Source organism: Cnephaeus nilssonii (assembly GCF_951640355.1).
Source record: "Cnephaeus nilssonii genome assembly, chromosome: 7".
NCBI classification, from domain to species: Eukaryota; Metazoa; Chordata; class Mammalia; order Chiroptera; family Vespertilionidae; genus Cnephaeus; species Cnephaeus nilssonii.
The window spans coordinates 76,701,682-76,720,465 of record NC_137078.1 but is presented as its reverse complement, the minus strand read 5'-3'; the positions used below and the strand labels follow the sequence as shown (position 1 = coordinate 76,720,465).

The window sequence follows — 18,784 nt, the reverse complement described above, 5'->3', positions numbered from 1 at the left end:
TTTTTAATGTAGAAAAAATTCTTATAGTTTGTAGTCTTACACAAATAGGTTTCCAACCCCAATCTATACTACTTTTCTGAAGTATGTTTTGCAGTCACTAACTCCACTAGATGGTCCTTGCAAAAAGGATTTACATGGTCAAATAAATTTGGCAAGTGTTTTTTGCTATGTAACTTTCATGAAGAGTTATCGCGTGCGTGCGCACATTACCTACTTGTATTCCATAGAACTAGTTTTTCAGAATGCCTGCCTATATAGAATCTCTAGATTTACTTTGTGATAATAATTTATAATTAATCACAGACTTTTCAGTTATTTTCCTCTAAATTTACTACTTTGTCTACATCTACTTGAAAGTTTATTTTAAAATGTTCTATATACTGATGTGACTGGATTGTAAGTTTGAAATTTAAACATAAAAAGAACCATAGTATCTGATTTCTTTGCAGTTTTTTTCTATTATTATTTTATGACACTGCTAACTTATTTTTTTCTCTTAACTAGGAAAAGTGGGTTGAAGTTGCCTCAATGAAAGTGCCTAGAGCGGGCATGTGTGTTGTGGCAGTCAATGGGCTTCTGTATGTTTCTGGAGGTCGAACTTCCAGCCATGATTTCTTGGCACCAGGTACCTTGGATTCAGTTGAAGTTTATAACCCTCATTCAGATACATGGACTGAAATAGGTAATATGATCACCAGTCGTTGTGAAGGAGGTGTTGCTGTACTATGAACTATAAACTGTCAGAGAGCACAAGAAACATTTTGAAAATATAGGTTCTGACTTTTTGCAAATCACACATGTATTTTGGTCATAGGACCCTTTAATTCTGTTAAATTTTCCATGTATTTGATAGATAAATAACTAAAGATTATTTTTCTAAGAATTTGAGTGAAAAGGATATGGAATATGTCCTAAATTAATAAAGAGCTCACAAAAATTTGCCACGCTTACTAATAGAAATGCTATTTATGCTCAAGAATTATTCAGTTAGGAGTAGAGTCCTATTTGTAAAAATAATTTACTAGAAACTTCTTGGCAAATAGCCCCTTTAGCAGCTTCTCCAGTGTAATTCAAGCTGTAATATGACCCTGTGTGATATAAGAGTATCAGTGGAGCTCTCGCTGGTTTGGCTCAGTGGATAGAGCCTGCGAACTGAAGGGTCCGGGTTCGGTTCTGGTCGGGGCACATGCCCGGGTTGCGGGCTTGATCCCCAGTGGGGGGCATTTAGGAGGCAGCCAATCGGTGATTCTCTCTCATCATTGATGTTTCTTTTTTTTTTTTTTTTAATATATTTTATTGCTTTTTTACAGAGAGGAAGGGAGAGTTAGAAACATCAATAAGAGAGAAACACTGATCAGCTGCCTCCTGCACACACCCCACTGGGGATGTGCCTGCAACCAAGGTACATGCCCTTGACCGGAATCGAACCTGAGACCTTTCAGTCTGCAGGCCGACGCTCTATCCACTGAGCCAAACCAGTCAGGGCATCATTGATGTTTCTATTTCTCTCTTCCTCTCCCTTCCTCTCTGAAACCAATAAAGATATATTATATATATAAAAAAAGAGTATCAGTGGAACAGTTTCAAGGTGTCAAAAATTCATAATGCAATCCAGAGCACAATTTTTCTTTTTTTCTTTTATTTTTTAATCCTCGCCCGAGGATATTTTTCCATTGATTTTTAGGGACAGAGAGAGGGAAAGATGGAGAGAAATATCAATGTGAGAGATATCGATTAGTTGTCTTCTGCATGAGCCTTGACTGGGGCCCAGGCCAGGGAGGAGCTTGCAACCAAGGTAGATGCCCTTGACCAGAATCAAACCGCGGGACCCTTTGGTCCACAGGCCGATGCTCTATCCACTGAGCCAAACTGGCTAGTGCCAGAGCACAATTTTTCTTGGCCATATTTTAATTTACAGTGAATAGCCAATGAAACAACATCCTACTTTTACTTCATGCTAGGAGTTTCACTAGCCCCAAACTTTTAAAAAAAATATATTTGCATTGATTTCAGAGAGGGCAGGAGAGGGAGAAAGAGTTAGAAATATGAATGAGAGAGAATCACTGATTGCTTGCCTCCTGCATGCCCCACACTGGGGATCGAGCCCAGCAACTCAAGCATATGCCCTGAGCGGGAATCAAACCCTGACTTCCTGGTTCTTAGGTCGACACTCAACCAGTGAGCCACACCTACTAGGGTTAGCCTCGTACTTTTTCTTGGCAGAGATACATGGGAGGGACATATATAGCTACTGTTAGAAATATCTAGCTACTTATACAGAGAGATAAAAGCATAAAAAAAAAAAAAGCTTTTGCTCACGTTTTTTGTCTTGATCCTGAGAATGCAAATAATTAAGAGGAGGTTCTTAGTGATAGTCCTTTATTGCAATAGGATGATGGAATGGGTGATAGACCCCAGTAGGTGGTATGCACCTACTAAATTTCTCCCCTATTTTCTAAATAGGCACCAAAAATATCTGTTTGGCTTTGGGAAGATGGAATTTTATTAGATCATCTAGCTTTGTAAAGCTTACTTGTACTTGGGCAAGCCTAATTATGAGTTTACTACAAAGCTACTGCCTCACTTGGAGAAGGTAGAATTTTAGATACCTGTGAAAATTCTTATAGACACTGACTCATAAGTATAAGATGAAAGGCTTCTGATCCGAAACTACTTCTCAAAACTTATTTTTCCCCTGAGAAGCATTTTAAAGAATTGTTCTCTGTCCAGTTCTGAGAGAGATATTTGTGTACATGATCATCACTTTTACGTTATTTCTACTAGTCAGTTGGAGCCATTTATATGAAAGATCTTGCATACAATTAGGTTTTTACCTAGCTGATTCCAGGATTGATTAGTATATTCCCCCTTTTCGTTACTAGAGTCCTTCAGTATATTGTTATAAGTATCAACAGCTTATTTAGAATGAAAACTTTATGTAAGCATTAAAGACTCAGGTAGCATTAATATCCAGAATACACTGAGTGGCCAGATTATTATGATCTCTGAACGCATAATAATCTGGCCACTCAGTGTGTGTGTGTGTGTGTGTGTGTGTGTGTGTGCGCGCGCGTGCGCGCGCATAAGAGGCCAGGTGCATGAATTCGTGCATGGGTGGGGTCCAGCCAGCCTGGCCAGGAGGAGGGGACATGGGCAGTTGGCCGGCCTGCCTGCTGGTCGAACTCCTGGTCGAGGGGACAATTTGCATATTAGCCTTTTATTATATAGGTTATACACTGAGTGGCCAGATTATTATGCATTCAGAGATCATAATAATCTGGCCACTCAGTGTATTTGGATTGGCCCACAAGAATACTTTTCTTCATAACATAACCATATGCTTGTACTAAGGAAAGCTTATGGCCCTGGTTGGTATGACTCGGTTGGGCATCATCCCATGCACTAAAAGGTTGCCAGTTTGATTCCCAGTCAGGGCACATGCCCAGGATTTGGCTCAATCCCCAGTGGGGGTTGTGTAAGAGGCAGTTAATCAATGTTTCACTCTCACATTGATGTTTCTTTCTCTCTCCTTTTCTCTCTCTTTAAAAGTCAATTTAAAAATCTTCCAAAAAAAGAAAGGAAAGCTCATATAGTGCAGACAGAAAGCTCTGAAAGTCTGAAAGGTCACAAATACCTAATTGGGATCTGTAAAATGTAGAGGAATGAAATGTCAAGTTAATTTGTAGGTTAAGCTCATGTGCCTTTATTATTTCTAGTTACAGAGAATCTGTTTTCAAAAGAGATTTATAAAATGCTCCTAATTTAATTTTCATTATTGCCTAGCAACCTAAAATGGCACTGTGAAAGGGGGGCATTCTGTACTACTGTGGCAGAAATGTAATGTCAAGACAATGTTTGGCCTTAATAGGTCCAGATCATCCCTGAAAAATAGGTAATTGTAAATATGCTTATTGTTTCCTAGGTAATGACAGATTGTTTTAAAATATATATATACTAATAAAGTATTTTGATTTTTGCTCTTCCAAGGTTTTGCTTTTCCTTCTGAGATTGATCTTCTGAAGAGTATGAGTTTTCTTTTTTTAAATATATTTTTTATTGACTTCAGAGAGGAAGGAAAAGGGAGATAGAAACATCAGAGAATCATTCATTGATTGGCTGCCTCCTACACACCCCCTACTGAGAATGGAGCCTGCAACCTGGGCATGTGCCCTTAGCCAGAATCGAACCCAGACCATTCAGTCCGCAGGCCAATGTTCTATCCACTGAGCCAAACCGGATAGGGCAAGAGTATGAGTTTTCTTTCCTTTATTATCAGGCTATAGTAAACTGTTCTCTACCTTAATAAAGGATCATGTGGTGGTTTCAGCCACGGGCTTTAATTGGTATACTTCACAATGATCCAAACAAGTTCTAGCTCTGTGGTGTTCTATTTGTGTGCTTAGGGCTGCTGTAACAAAGTACCAAAGAAATTTTTAAAAATATGTTTTTATTGATTTTAGAGAGAGTAGGAAGTGAGAGATAGAAACATGAATGAGAAACATTGATAAGCTGCCTCCCACATGTCCCCTACTGGGGATCAAACCCACATCCTGGTCATGTGCCCTGATCAGAAATTGACCTGGTGACCTCTTGGTGCATGGGTTGATGCTCAACCATTGAGCCACACTAGCAGGGCACAGAAATTTAAACATAATTTATTGTCTCATAGTTTCAGAGACCGGAAGTCTGGACTCAAGGTGTTGGTAGAATTGGTTCCTTCTGAAGGCTTAGAGGGAAGGATCTATTCCAGGCTTCACTCCTAGACATACAAATAGCCATCTTCACATTCACATGGCATTCTCCCTGTATACATGTTGTCTCTAAATTTTCCCGTCATAAGAATTCCAGTAATATTACATTATAGCCTACTCTTATGACCTCATTTTAATCGTTACTACCTCTGTAAAGACCCTACCTCCAAATATGGTCACATTCTTAAATACTGGGGATTAAGACATCAACACACAATTCAATACATAACAGGTGTGTAAGAAAGTAAACAGGCTACCAATCTAGACTCTTTTCTCTTCACTAAAAGAATCACTAGCACAGAAATCATATGTATATAATTTACTTATGAAATTTGATATTTGAATACTTATACAAAGATAACATACCAGGTGAAATAATTTCCTTATTTATATTCTTACATAAATTCCTTTTTTATGAGACTTAAGAATCTCAAAAGACAAGGTTTCAAATTAGAATCCTAAGGTGATATTTTTGCTGTTTTGAAAAAGCTTTCTGGGAGTTAACATGTAACACTAGATAGCCCTATTCATTAGAATATCAAGATGTCTCCAGCTTGATTTTTCCTAATTTTATGTACTAACGGCTTTAACTTTTAAATAATTTTGACCTGCTGGTGTTCTATTTGATGGTAAGTTGCATCTGTACTCTGCCAAATATCCTGATAAAAACTAGGAAAAAGTGTCCAGATTCTCTTTAAACATGACTTCCCCTTGTGACACTACTCCCAAATGACTTTAGAGCCACAGATCGTCTCAGCTCATATAACTAGGTTATACCAGGTAAAATGAGCTTGGGAATGCAATCCCCGGGGCAGCTGCAATGAAAACTCTACCCTGGAACGCTTATTATTTTCAAACATTCATGGACTGAAGTTTTCCTCTTGAAATGGGAGAGTATATGTGTTTTTCAATGATCATAGGCTCTAGCAAAAGGGATTTTTTCATCTTTTGCTTTTAATTTTACTTTTTTTTTATTTTCAAAATAAAACTTTGAAATGAGTGGACCACTATATAATTCCTAAGACTGAATGAGAACTCTAACCTAATATAACATAAAAAGGACTTGTTAGGGATTTTCAAGCTGTTGATCATATCATTCCTATGAAATAGATTTTTTAGAAGTGAAAAAATATGACTAAATTACCATTAGTGGGAAACAAAGAGCTAAACAGTAGTAGAAAAAAAGGATATGTAAAACAACCTTACAAGGCTGTAGCCAACGTGCTAACATCATCTACCGAGTAGTTTCATATTTATTCTACTTGACCAGGTCTCTGTGGTCCTTTCTCTGGATAAATATGTTGAAGTAATAAAGTGATTACAAACGATAAAAAGGCCACGAAAGTGACTACTATCCTCAAGGCTTTGAACCATTTGGGATAATCTGGCAAAAGAAAAAATTCATTATGTAATGCTATCCCCAAACCTATTATTACTGTGACTATAGCTTCACTGAGCCTTTCAGAAATAAGGAAGGCAAACCATGAAAACAGGACAGGAGCTGTACTACTAGCTAAATTGAGGTAGTCTGGTTTGGCTGGACTACCTTCTGGCAGAACAAAACCCCATCTGATCCCTCCCAAGAAAGATAGGAAACTGGCTCCATAAGCCATCTGAGTAAAAGCTAATACGGGGATGTAAGTCTTCATCATCACCATGATCAGAGGTGGAGCAAGGAAGGGGATTAGTCCTGCCAGAGAGATGTATAATGCTGGCTTTGGGCTGTCAAACAGGTACGTGATAGTTTTTGGTGGCCTGGCTGGAAGCACTTCTTCCTTCTGCTTCTTCTTAAAGCTGCATGGGGAAGTATGATAGTATTGTGTTTTGCTCATACACACTGGAAATGATGAGAAAGGCCTAGGCCATAGAAACAAAGGTGAAAAGTTCTGTTGGAGACATGCCTTGTGAGAAAGTGTTTCTATTCTCCTGCTGGCTCCTAGTCCAACTGTGAAAGAGTACTTCAGCATCTACATAGAGAAAATAAACCAGAAGACAAAAGCAGATTTTTAAAAATGTGTATCACCAAATGTCTTAGTTAATTCCAAACTAGAACAATATAAAAACAAACTGCTTTCTGTTAGCACATCGAACTTTACAGAAAGGTTGGACTATAGAGTGATGTTATTGCTGGCTAAGACTATTAACAGCTATACCAATACAAAAGAAACTACTGCATAGAAGCCAGTTATGTTTTGACTTAATACTAATCTTATCCCATGAGAAAATATCTCAAAGAAGAACAGGTAAAGACTGGATATTTAGTATTTGGCATTCTAAACTGCCTCTTGTACTTACAAATTGCAAAAGCAGTTGCACTAATCACTGAGGCAATACTATTTTATGTAGAGAAAAGCAGTGTACCTTCCAATATAGCTTTATGGACACTGCATACTTTTCATAGGTCCATGCCTTTCTACATGTCTCTGCCTAGCATTCTGGCTTACTAATTTTCTATTTGGGAACTGTTTTTACAAATTCAGCTTAAAACTTTCTCCAATCTGCCCTGGCTGGTTTGGCTTAGTGGACAGAGCCAAACTGACTGAAGGGTCCCAGGTTTGATTCCGGCCAAGGGCACATGCCTGGGTTGTGGGCTCAGTCCCCAGTGTAGGGCGTGCAGGAGGCAGCCAATCAATGATTCCCTCTCATCATTGATGTTTCTCTCTCTTCCACTCCCTTCCTCTCTGAAATCAATAAAAATATATAATTTAAAAAAAAACAAAACTTCCTCCAATCCTTTAAGTAAGTACCCTATGTGTACTTCCATTTATAATTCTCACAGTGAATTAAAATTGAGAGTAGACTTGAGAACCAGGACCATATTTTTTTTCTTTGCCTTAAAAAAAAATCCTTGTGCCTTTTGTGTTATGTGACCAAATAAACTTCTCTGCTGATTCTATACTTTAGTAAGCAGATTCCAGACTTCAACTAGTAAATAGATTACAAGTAATTCGAGAAGTGTTAGATGAAAGCAAAAATGAAAGTTATTTAAGAATCTTGGTGATTCCTCAAAATGCTAGGAATGATTACATCTTGGGACCTCTTTTTTCCTTTAGTCTGGAATGTTCTTCTCTGAGCTACCAGCATGGCCCATTCCCTAATTTCTGACCACCCCATTTATATAAAGTGCAATCGTGTCTATTTTTTATTTATTTTTTAGTCTTTATTAAGGTATTACATATGTGTCTTTATCCCCCCATTGTTCCCCTACGCCCCAGTTCATACCCTCACCCCCCTAGTGTCTGTGTCCATTGGATATGCTTATATGCATGCATACAAGTCCTTTGGTTGATCTCCCCCCTTTCCCACACCCTCCCCTGCATTAAGTCTATTTTTGATAATCCGTATTCCCTTCTGCTTTATAGTACTCCATAGCACTTACCACTTGATATATTAAATATTTTACTTATTTGTACTTTACAAACACACACACACACACACACACAAATATCAGGAAAGGATTTTTTTGTCTTCCTTTTCACTGCTATTGCCCAGCCAAACCATGCTTGGCAAGTAGTGCTCAAATATTTGCTAAATAAACCAACCTTTGAAGATGCTTGAGAAAACTTCTGGATGAAGTGAAGCATACTGGGACCTAATGAAGTCTTGCTCAGGAAGATGCCAGGCAGTTCTGATTAATGTATTTTTATAGCTAAGTGGACACGCTGAATCAGAAGCATGTTGCTGTGTACAAAATAAGATGTCAAAAAAAAAAACACACAAATAGATGTCACTTAATTTTATTCATTTTATACATAATTTTCTTAAACTAACTTGAGAATTGCCTGGCTGGCATGGCTCAGTGATTGAATATTGACCTATGAACCAGGAGGTCACAGTTCCATTCCTGATCAGGGTACATGACCTGGTTGCAGGCTCAATTCCCAGTGGGGGGCATGCAGGAGGCAGCCAATTGATGAGTCTCATCATTGATGTTTCTCTCTCTCTTCATCTCTGAATTCAATAAAAATATATTTTAAAAAATAATAAAGTAACTTGAGAATTTCTTCTATATAAGTTTCCTTTGAAAACTTTAACATTTTCAAAAAATCAGTAACATGTTAATAGATCCTATCCTTCTCTGAAAATATTAATGCACAGAGATCTGGATTTTACAGATAACCATCATTTCACAGCTGTGTGTCCTTAGATAAATTGCTTCCTTGAAGTGCCAATTTCTTACCTTTAAAACTGAAGGTCATAGCATCCTTATTCTTTCCTCCCCCCCTTATTTATTTTGGGACTTAGGAGTTTATAGCTCAAAATAATGATAATAATACAATTCAGCTGTGAACCAGACACTGTGTTTGATATACAAAAACTAATTAATTACAAAAACCTCATCAACTTGGTGCTGAGAGACTGTTTGTAAGCTAGAGCACAAACTTCAGAGTTAAACAATCTAGATTGGAATCCTTGCCCCACCACTTACTAGCTGAGACTTCAGACAAGCATTTAATCTTGCTAAGATGCAATTCATTCACCTTTGAAGATAAGGATTATAATAACTACACAGGATCGATGTAAACATTAAATCATTTAATACATATAAAGAGCTGAGAACTGTCCCCAACACAAAGCACTCAAAAAATATTTGCTGCCCTAGCCGGTTTGGCTCAGTGGCTAGAGCATCGGCCTGCAGACTGAAGGGTCCCGGGTTCCATTCTGGTCAAGGGCACATACCTAGGTTGCAGGCTCAGTCTGGTCCGGGTGCATGCTGGAGGCAACCAGCTGATGTGTCTCTTTCACATCGATGTTTCCCTCTGTCTCTCCCCTTCCCTTCTACTCTCTCTAAAAATCAATGGGAAAATATCCATTGTGAGGAATAACAAAAAAATTTTTTTTTGCCCTAGCTGGTTTGGCTCAGTGGCTAGAGCATCAGCCTGCGGACTGAATGAATGGTCCCAGGTTCCATTCTGATCAAGGGCACATGGTTGGGTTTCGGGCTCAATTCCCAGTAGGGGGCGTGCAGGAGGCAGCCCATCAATGATTCTCATCATTGATGTTTCTATCTCTCCCTCTCCCTTCCTCTCTAAAATCAATAAAAATACATTTAAAAAATAAAAATATATATTTAAAAATTTTTATTTCCTCCTCATTCTTTTTTAATGCTTTTTTTATTACTGATTTATTATTATTTACATAAGTAGCCAGCAAAGTGACTGAGAATATGAATCCATATGTCTTATGCGAGTCCCATTCTTCGTTCTTTCCCCCCCCCCCGTTTTTTTGTTTATTTTCTTGTGTGTGAGTGTGTGTCCCACTCTTAACCAGGAGAATGAGGAGTCTAAAAAATCCCCCCCCCCAAAAAAAAAATTCCCAAACCCACAGTTGCCTCTCCATTAACAATTTTAATGAACTAACTTATTTTATTTGTGTGGGGTTTTTTAGTTACTGATTTTTAGAGAGAGAGGAAGGGAGAGAGACATTGATTTGTTGTTCCACTTAATTCATTCTTGGTTGATTCTTGTATGTGCCCTGACTTGGGATGGAACCCGCAACCTTGGCTATGGGAAAGACGCTCTAACCAAGGCAATGAACTAATTTCTTGATCACAAATCTGAGAATTCCTGTATACTGGTCAATGTCGTCATTCTATACATAGGAAGCAAGTAGTGAGTTAAGTTATCCTGGGCCTCTGAGTACATCTTAAAATGACACCCACCACATACACCTCGTAACTCCCAGACACACATTTATCTGCAGGGCCCACACAATCACTTTTATGCAAAATCACCTGCTTAAGGGACTTCTGGACCACCCCACTTAAAATCTCAGCGCTCTCTCCACCTTTGGAACTCTCTATGCACTGTGATATGTGTGCTTTCCAACTCGTGAGTTAAAGCGAATAAATGATAGCCTAAAACCCGGGGACGGCCAATTAGTTAGGGAATTAAGAACAGACCCAAGGGTTAATCCGCTTCAATTCAGGCGAAATTCTCAGTATCTCCACTGCCCCAAAAGAAAAAGTTGCAAATTGCAAGCCTCAGAGCCTACGTCTGAGAAAAGGGGATGGAGTCTGAACTCTCGGATCCTCGGTAAACTTGCCCCGACAATGCCCGTGGCTCTGGTTTACTGCCAACCCCTATTGCCCGCTCCCCTCCCCCCCCCCCCCTTTCCAACCTGCATTTCTGGCAGCAGCCCTACTACTCACTAGACAGTGTAGCGCGGAGAGATGGAAAGCTGAGCTGCAAGAACGGCCAAGTACTCCTGAAAAGGCACTTCCGGCAAGTGGGGTTAGATAGTCCTCCACTTCCTGTCAACTGAAAAAAAATGAATCCGGGTGGGATCGTGAGCAGCGCTAAATGGTTCCTACGTTCGGTTTTCCTTTCCGTCTTGGGTCATTCTCTTAATTTAGTGAAATCCGGCTTTTGAAGTCTGTAGGGTACCTGAAGGATACTTGCCTCTCTATTCCAGGTTTCCTAGGCAGTTCGGAAGGTAAAGTGCAACAACTGAAACAATCTCAGAGTGATGGTGGAAGAAGGTAGGAAAGATTTGGAGTCTAGACTAAGTGTGAGTTGGCCAAATTGCTTGTTATCTCTGGAACTCTTTTAGTGTGCATAACAACAGGGTTTCTCAGATCTACGGGGCATATCTCACTACGATTTAGGGTCCTAATAAGCAAAAGTAAACTTGGAACAGTGTTAGTTGCCTATCCAATATCCATTTCTCTGTCTTCCATATTAACAGAATTCCAGTTTTGTATAAGGCACCAAGGTATGAAGAAGAAAAAACTTTTTACTTCAATTCTCTTTGCTAGGGCCTGGAAACTTCACTAAGAAATAAGGGGAGCCCGACTGGTGTGGCTCAAAGGTAGAACGTGGGACCATGAATCAGGTCACTGCTGTGGGCTCAGTCCCCTGTGGGGGGCGTGCAAGAGGCAGCTGATACATTTTTCTCTCTCATGGATATTTCTCTCTCTCTATCCCTCTCCTTCTCTCTAAAGTCAATAAAAATATTTTTTTAAAGAAAGGAAAGAAGGGGAGGACGGGGGAGGGGAGAGGAGGGGAGGGGAAAAGATTAACCAAAGAACATATATGCATATATGCATAACCCATGAACATACAGTGTGAGGAAGGCCTAGGTGGGGCTGGGACTAGGTGTAGGGGACAGAAAGGGGAAATGGACATCTGTAATACTGTCAATAAATAATTTTTTTAAGAGCACAAGGGGAAGGATTTTCATGCTCATGAAAGGTGTGGTAAGAGCTTTGGGGGTGCTTCAAAAAGATCATTCATCCTGTCACCCTTGGCTTTAATTTTTGTCGGTTATGTGACATTGGACGAGTCCGTTCCCTTCTCTGGGCCTCCATTTTAGGATCTATCAAAGAGGAACAGCACCAAGCAATTTGAGTGGTCTTCTTAAGACAAGTAAAAGGACAGCTCAAGAGGCCCACGCTAGCCAGTTTCTCCATCCCTCCGGATTCTGGGTAGCCCAGCTTCTTGGCTGCCGGTCGTCAGGTGGTTTAGCTTCCAGTGCTGGATGGGCTCACAGCAAACTCTTCGAAATTGTAACCGCTTCTAGTCGCGATAGGCTTTCGCTTTTATTTCCTCCTTTGTGTGTCTTGGCAGCGCCGCCCCTTCCCGTCGTGCAATACCCAGGAGACTTTAGAGAACAGCTTCTCTGCTGGGCAGAGGCCAGACTCGGCACGGTGCTCGTCAAGGGCGTGACGCCAGCCGTCAGGCGGAACTACCACTCCCGGCGGGTAGCGCGTCGCGCGCCGGAGCGCCGGCCTCCAGAGCCCGGTCGTGTGGCCCGCTGGGGGCTGGAGTCAACGACACGCGCTCGTGAAGGAGCGGAAGGTGGGAAAGGGTCGGCAAACGCATGCTCCTACGAAACCGGTTTGCTAGTACTTGTAGAGGTAATTTTGGGATGGGGTGCGGGAGGGTCAGGAACGAGGGAGCAGGGAAAAGCGGGTACACATATACACCCCCCACTCATTGACACGCGTCCAGGCCCTAGGGTTGGGCCGAGGGGGTGAAGGGAGCACAGAAGTCTGCTGGCCCCGCCTCTAATCGAGGCGGAGGGCGCTGGGGGTGGGGCCGGGAATAACCGCCGCTCACGTGCCCCGAACGTTGCCGGCGTGGGGCGCCGGCGGGGTCACCCGAACAGGGCGCGTGCGCGTGCGTCCCAGTGGGCGTTGGGAGTGGGTGGGTGTGTGAGGCGGTGTTGAATGGGGGCGGGCTGGGCTGCTCCTCGCTCCTCCCCCTCCACCCGCCGTGCCCCTCCTGGGCAGTGTGGGCCGGGCAGCCATTTTGGGAAGAGCTTTGTTATGGTTGTGGGCTCTCCAGCTCTGCGGGATCAGGAAGCCGAGGACGCGTCCTCAGACACCGCGTCTGGTGCCTAGCTGCAGCCCGGCCGCTGCCCAGTGAGTAGGAGTTCCCGACAGCGGGGCCATGAGAGATGTAGGTTTTCCCGGCGCGGGACTCCACCCGGCGCCTGACCGGCCGTCTGTGGAAACAAGTTGGAGGAGGCTCTCACACAGGTGGTTGGGTGTAGGTGGGCCCCGGGGAAGGGGAGCGGAGCCCGCGGGTCGTGTGCTTGGCACCGGACACCCCCCCTCCCCCCCGCGCGTGGGCTTTGGGCGCGAGCGGCGCCGCGGCGCTGCCGGAGGGCTCCCACTTCAACTTCGGTCTGCGGGTCGGAACGCTCACCTGCGGCTCTCTGGCTCCTCTCCAGGCGTTTTAGCCTGGCGGTGGAGGGACTCGGTTTACGGGTTTCTTTTTCTTCTTAGATTAGCGCCAAAGGGCTTTTTTCCAGTGAAGGAGAATAATGAGGAAATAACCGTGTTAGTCAAATGTGGTGTGTATGAGGGGGACAAACCTTTAACCCCCAACGTTCCGGTTCTCCTTGGCAGCGAGGTGTTTTCGTGGATTTAGCACCTACCATCTCGACCCTCGGAAAAAAGCTGGTAGATCTTGAAGTACGATGAGGGTGTTTTGTTTGTTTTGTTTCTGTTTTAAATCTACCCCTAACACACACACACACCCCACACCCCACACCCCCGGTGAAATTCTAAAGAAACGCTGAATCTAAAATGGCTGTAGCTTGGGGAAGTGCCTTGAGCTTCGGTAACTTAAAATACGTTAAGTCGTTTTAAATTTTTAATTGTTTCTCCTACGGGGACAACTTAATCTTTTGATCTTTTGGTTTTCTTGTAATTGGTGTCTTATCTTGAAAAGGCCTTGGTAGGTGAAAACAAAGGTGAGGCCAAAGAAGTTTGCTTACTCCGAAAGTTTACGTAAGAGTGGGTGCGGGGTTGGTTTGTTGTAATTGCTTATAGTTTTGAAATTGTTCTGTGGTGTTAATTTTATCATCCAACTTTGTGCGCTGAGGTTGGTTTGTCATATTTCTGGAAATAACTTGCTCTTTGATATTTATTGCTTAGGAAAAAACGGAGTTCATGGGTGGTTCGTGTTTTAGTTCAGTAACAAGTCACTTTCCTGTGTAAATAAATCCCTTCCAGAAGTAAAGTGACGGGTATTCTTCAACACACTTAGGTTTGTCATTTGGTGGACTGCTGGCTTCTTCTAAGGTCTTTTATGTGTGATACTGGAAAGGGAATCTGAGTGCTGTTGAGTTTGGGTCGTTTATTAGAGCGTAAGACAAGTGAAAACAAACTTGAGCTGTGGAGCGTCTGATTGTTGTGCCCTTTTAAACAAAAGCCTGTCTTTTTGTTTGCTTTTTTTTCTTTACTATAAGTTCCAGAAGTATAACTGAAAACAAAAAGGCAGAAAATGTAAACCAGAAACAGTTAACTTAAGTGTTTGGGAAGGTGCTTGAGTTTCAAATTGTAATCTGTAAACTGTAATAAAATGCTAATGTGAATGAGAACTTTGGAATTAATAGTTAAATAAACTGTCATTTTCCCCAAGAGAGTCAGTGTCAATTTACCTTCCTACATTCTTTCACTACAAACATTTATTTTTGTCAGTTTATTTTTTAGGATATTTTGTTGTTCTTATTTTGGTGGTTTTACAAAAAAAGGGAAAACATTTAAAGTGCTTTGTAGAAATTACAAGTCAGTTTGGATTTTTTTTTGTCATCGTTGCCTACTGGACCCATAAACTTAGATGCGACCTTATTGTAATTTTTTCAGGGTACTCAAATGGTTTGTATATATTGATATAAACATTCTTTCGATTGATTCTGGATAGTATGCTATCAGAGCTCTTGAAATTTAAGCGGGGGGAAATGTTATGAAACCTTTTTTATTTTGAGTGATTTCAACTAGTTTTCTCTATCAGTGGCTGTTTAAAAGCTTGGCTAAGGAGGGGGCACATGCAACGATTTTAATAAATTTGGAATAGTAAGAGATCTGGGGCACATTTCTACTTACAAATTCATTTTCAAATGCTCAAAGATAAAATACAATTCTGAATCAGACTTCAGCAGACTGCATATGTTTTATTATTAAAGTGTATACACTTAATAACAGTGATAACTCTAATGTGCCAGGGACTGACTATTCCTTGAAGTGCTTTACATTTATTAATTTATTATTCCTATGAGGTAAATATTGTTTTACCCCTCATTTTTTAGTTGAGGGAAAAAAAGCCCAGACTCATCCAGCTAGTATTTAAACCTAAGCTATTGGAAAGATGAGAACACACAAAATTTTAAAGGATCAGCTGGAAAAGTAGTCCATAGAAAAGATAAATTTTGGTGTGTGTGTATATATGGTTTTTCAAATGGATGGTAAAAAATTCTACGTGGTGCATAGATAATACTGCCTCATAAATGACTGTTAATCAAATTCTGAATTTTATTTCCCACTGGAGTCTGCTCAAAACAAAACTGAATATAGTCAAACTTGAATAATAGTTCAATAAGCAGAGCTAAACTTTTTTTGTCCAAAAGTATATCTTAACTAAAGAGGTAAAATATTGCTATTGTTATGTAAATTGGATTTCTATAGGTGATTTCAAATAAACTAGGCCAGTGGTCGGTTTGCAGCTCTGTTGACTAATGAGTTTGCCCACCATTGAATTAGGCAGATGTATTTAAAGGATTCTAATAGTTATTTTCCTTTACTAAAGCGAATAATCAGCCTTTAATTGATCTTTTGGGTAAATTATTTTTTATTTTATTTACTTTTTAATTTTTTGTTGCTTTTTTTTCACCAGAGAGGAAGTGGAGGGGGAGGGAGAGAGAGAAAGAAACATCAATGGTGAGAGAGAATCATTGACTGACTACCTCCTGCATGCCCTTCTCCCCCACTGGGATGGAGCCCACAACCCTGGCATGTGCCCTTGACCGGAATTGAACCCGGGACCCTTCAGTCCGAAGACTGATGCTCTATGCACTGAGCCAAAATATCTAGGGCTTTTTTCTTTTCTCTCTCTCTCTCTCACTGAGCCAAAATATCTAGGGCTTTTTTCTTTTCTTTTCTCTCTCTCTTTATTTTTTTGAAGAATAATTTGTTGTTTCACTTACTAGTAATTGTGCATTCATTGTTTGATGCTTGTATGTGCCCTGACTTGGGATCGAACCCACAACCTTGGTGTATCGGAATGATGCGCTAACCAGACAGGGCTATTTTTCATTTTTTAGACAGAACATGTCAATTATTCTCCTTTTTAAGAAATACAGAGGCACATGACTTTGAGGTGGTGAACACAGTGCAATATGCAGAGGATATATTATAGAATTGTACACCTTAAACCTATGTATTTAACAAATGTAATCCCAATAAATTAAAAAAAAAGAACAACAACTGCAAGAGACTGAACTATGTATGGTGCCAGTATCAGCATGCTGGGTGCTAGGAATACCTAGATGACCTTAAAACATTTCCTGCCATCAAAGAACTTGGTGGTGTAACAAGTAAACACAAAAATATTCAAGGTTAACAACATAGCTGTCTTTCAAGTTGATTTTTTAACATACTAATTAAATTTACCTTTTCTTTTTTTAAATACATATTTTTTAATTTATTTCAGAGAGGAAGGGACAGGGAGAGAGATATAGAAACATCAATGATGAGAGAGAATCATTGATCGGCTGCCTCCTGCATGCACCCTGCTGGGATCGAGCCCTGGGTATGTGCCCTTAACTGGAATGGAATCCAAGGACCCTTCAGTTCGCAGGCCATTGCTCTATCCGCTGAGCCAAACCAGCTAGGGCTACCTTCCGTTTCTATGATAAAACTATTTTGCCTTATATTAACCAAACATCAGGCTAAGGAATCACCAGCATAAACAAAATTTTAGTATACTTTTCTGAGCAGTAGGTCTATTTATGTGGAATAAGTTTTCTTTGTTTTTTTTTTAAAAAATCTAAGTTTGGCTCTACTTTAAATTTAGATTGCAAACTCTTGTTTCTGCTGATTATAAGTTTAAATTTTATTATGTAAAATATTTCTTTTTGAGTTATTGCTATTCTTAAAGTTTATATTTATAGGTATCTTGTCAAGTTGGTTTGGGTGCTCTTTAGCTAGTTAATTAAAAGGTAGAGCTATTCCAGTGTTTCTGCTATGTGTTTATGAATTATTAGCTCGACTTTTTAATTAGTCTTTGCAGGTATGATGGGAAGGGTAGTGAGAACCATTATTGTGGGTTTCATAAGCTAAAGCCTATAATATAGTCCAATATATAATCTCACTATTCCTTAACTATGTATGGTTAGTTAACCTTCTCTTCTACAAGTGAGTGTACAGAGGTTCTGAGAAGTTAAGTAAGTAGTTGATATAACATAAGGAGAGAGGGGGATTCAGGCAGTTTTATCTGATTCCGAAGAGCTGTTTCCACTACATCATGTAGAGAGATAGTATGATACAGTAATTAAGGGTACCAACTTTATAGCCTGAGTTTGAATCTCAGCATTGTCACTTGATAGCTTTATGACTTTGGGAGAGTTTAAGTAAGGTTTCTGTGCCTGTTTCTTCCTCTGTTAAATGGGGAAAGTGGTACCTTCTCATAGGATTATTGGGGTTAACAAATAAAATATTGGTAGAGTTCTTAAAACAATGCCTGACAATAGCAAGCACTTCATAATTATTAAATCTAAATTGTCTGAAATTATCTTTAATGTACATACATTTACCAGTCGAGTGAAATCTGAACAGATCATTGCACAGGAGTTTTTTGCTTTGTTTTTCTTTCTTAGATTCAGTGTTTCTGTTGACTTTCCTAGTTTTGTTTGTTTGTTTGTTTTTTGTTTTTAAGCAGAACCCAGACCCCACATGCTGTAATTGACTGATTTTCTTTCAAGCCTCTTAATTTGTTTCTTCTCTCTCTTTTTCTTTGCACTTTGTTGAAGAAACCAGGTCATTTGTCCTGCAGAGTTTCCTATATTCTAGATTTTTCTGATTTCCTGTACGTTAGTAGTTAGATGTAGAAGCTTAGATTGAGTTTGAATTTTGGGGAAGGGGAGTCAGGAGGCTAACTTCATAAGTGATTCTGTGCTTTTTGGGGATTCCCTTCTGACCCCATTGAGTATTAACTTTTCAGGTAGTTTGTTTCCTGTCCTTTTTTTCTTTCTAGTATATATTTATTGTATTATAAAAATTGAGCTAAGTATGCTGGGTTTGCAGTGGTTTTGTATTCTGGTTTTGGGTACTAGTGAATAGTTTTCTCAGCCTATTTGGTCTGAAATTTTCTCTTCCCCCTATTTTATTCTCACCATCTATTAAACATTTTATTCCTAACACTTATTGAATACACACTTTTGGCAGGTACTTCTCTTTTCTTTCCCCTAGGGGAAAACATCCTAGCAACTATTTTTAACACTACATATATTCACTCATTTAATCATCAACTTTCCAACAACCTCGACATTATAAATAGGATTTGAAGCAAAAAGAAGTGAAGTAACTTGTTAGCCCAAAGTTGTACAGCTAGTAAATGACAGAGTCAGCTAGATCCAGAGTCTGCTCTTCTAACTTAAAAGTAATGTTTGGGTGGGAAGCAAAGTTTATTATTGAGAAGAGAATTTTAGAAATGCTTGAAGTAAAAATATATGTCTTCTGATATAGTAGTCACTACTATTAAATCTCAGTTATAAAAACTATAGTTTTTTTTAATGTGACAAATAGA

General features: G+C 40.0%; 3 protein-coding genes across 12 annotated transcripts in view; 2 read left to right on the top strand and 1 right to left on the bottom strand.

Annotated features, from left to right (window-relative positions):
* Nucleotides 1–3,986, top strand: part of IPP (intracisternal A particle-promoted polypeptide) — a 31,798-nt gene extending 27,812 nt beyond the window's left edge. For 2 of the 3 annotated variants that reach the window (XM_079777958.1, XM_079777957.1), the window contains one exon: nucleotides 505–3,986. In XM_079777958.1, the coding sequence (XP_079634084.1) occupies nucleotides 505–729 (225 nt within the window). In that variant the 3' untranslated portion in view covers nucleotides 730–3,986. The remainder of the gene's footprint in view (nucleotides 1–504) is intronic. The other variant, XR_013813820.1, reaches the window with a different exon arrangement.
* Nucleotides 3,987–4,119: 133 nt separating this feature from the next.
* Nucleotides 4,120–11,015, bottom strand: TMEM69 (transmembrane protein 69). 3 transcript variants are annotated; one of them, XM_079777961.1, is made up of 3 exons: nucleotides 10,903–11,015; nucleotides 8,294–8,432; nucleotides 4,120–6,718 (listed from the first exon to the last, which is right to left on the bottom strand). In XM_079777961.1, exons 2-3 carry the CDS (start codon nucleotides 8,333–8,335, stop codon nucleotides 6,005–6,007), a joined length of 756 nt encoding a protein of 251 aa, XP_079634087.1. In that variant the 5' UTR covers nucleotides 8,336–8,432; nucleotides 10,903–11,015; the 3' UTR covers nucleotides 4,120–6,004. The 3 variants fall into 3 exon arrangements, with proteins under 3 accessions (XP_079634087.1, XP_079634089.1, XP_079634088.1); XM_079777963.1 differs by having other exon boundaries at nucleotides 8,294–8,413; nucleotides 10,903–10,994; XM_079777962.1 differs by lacking the exon at nucleotides 10,903–11,015 and adding an exon at nucleotides 9,432–9,849.
* An 80-nt stretch (nucleotides 11,016–11,095) lies between these two features.
* GPBP1L1 (GC-rich promoter binding protein 1 like 1) overlaps nucleotides 11,096–18,784 on the top strand; it is a 53,068-nt gene continuing 45,379 nt past the window's right edge. Inside the window, exon 1 of one of the 6 annotated variants that reach the window (XM_079777953.1) lies at nucleotides 11,096–11,232. The gene's annotated coding sequence lies outside the window, so the exon portion shown is untranslated. Of the gene's footprint in view, nucleotides 11,233–12,373; nucleotides 12,610–12,915; nucleotides 13,117–18,784 lie in introns of those variants that run through there. The other 5 variants (XM_079777954.1, XM_079777955.1, XM_079777952.1 and 2 more) reach the window with 5 other exon arrangements.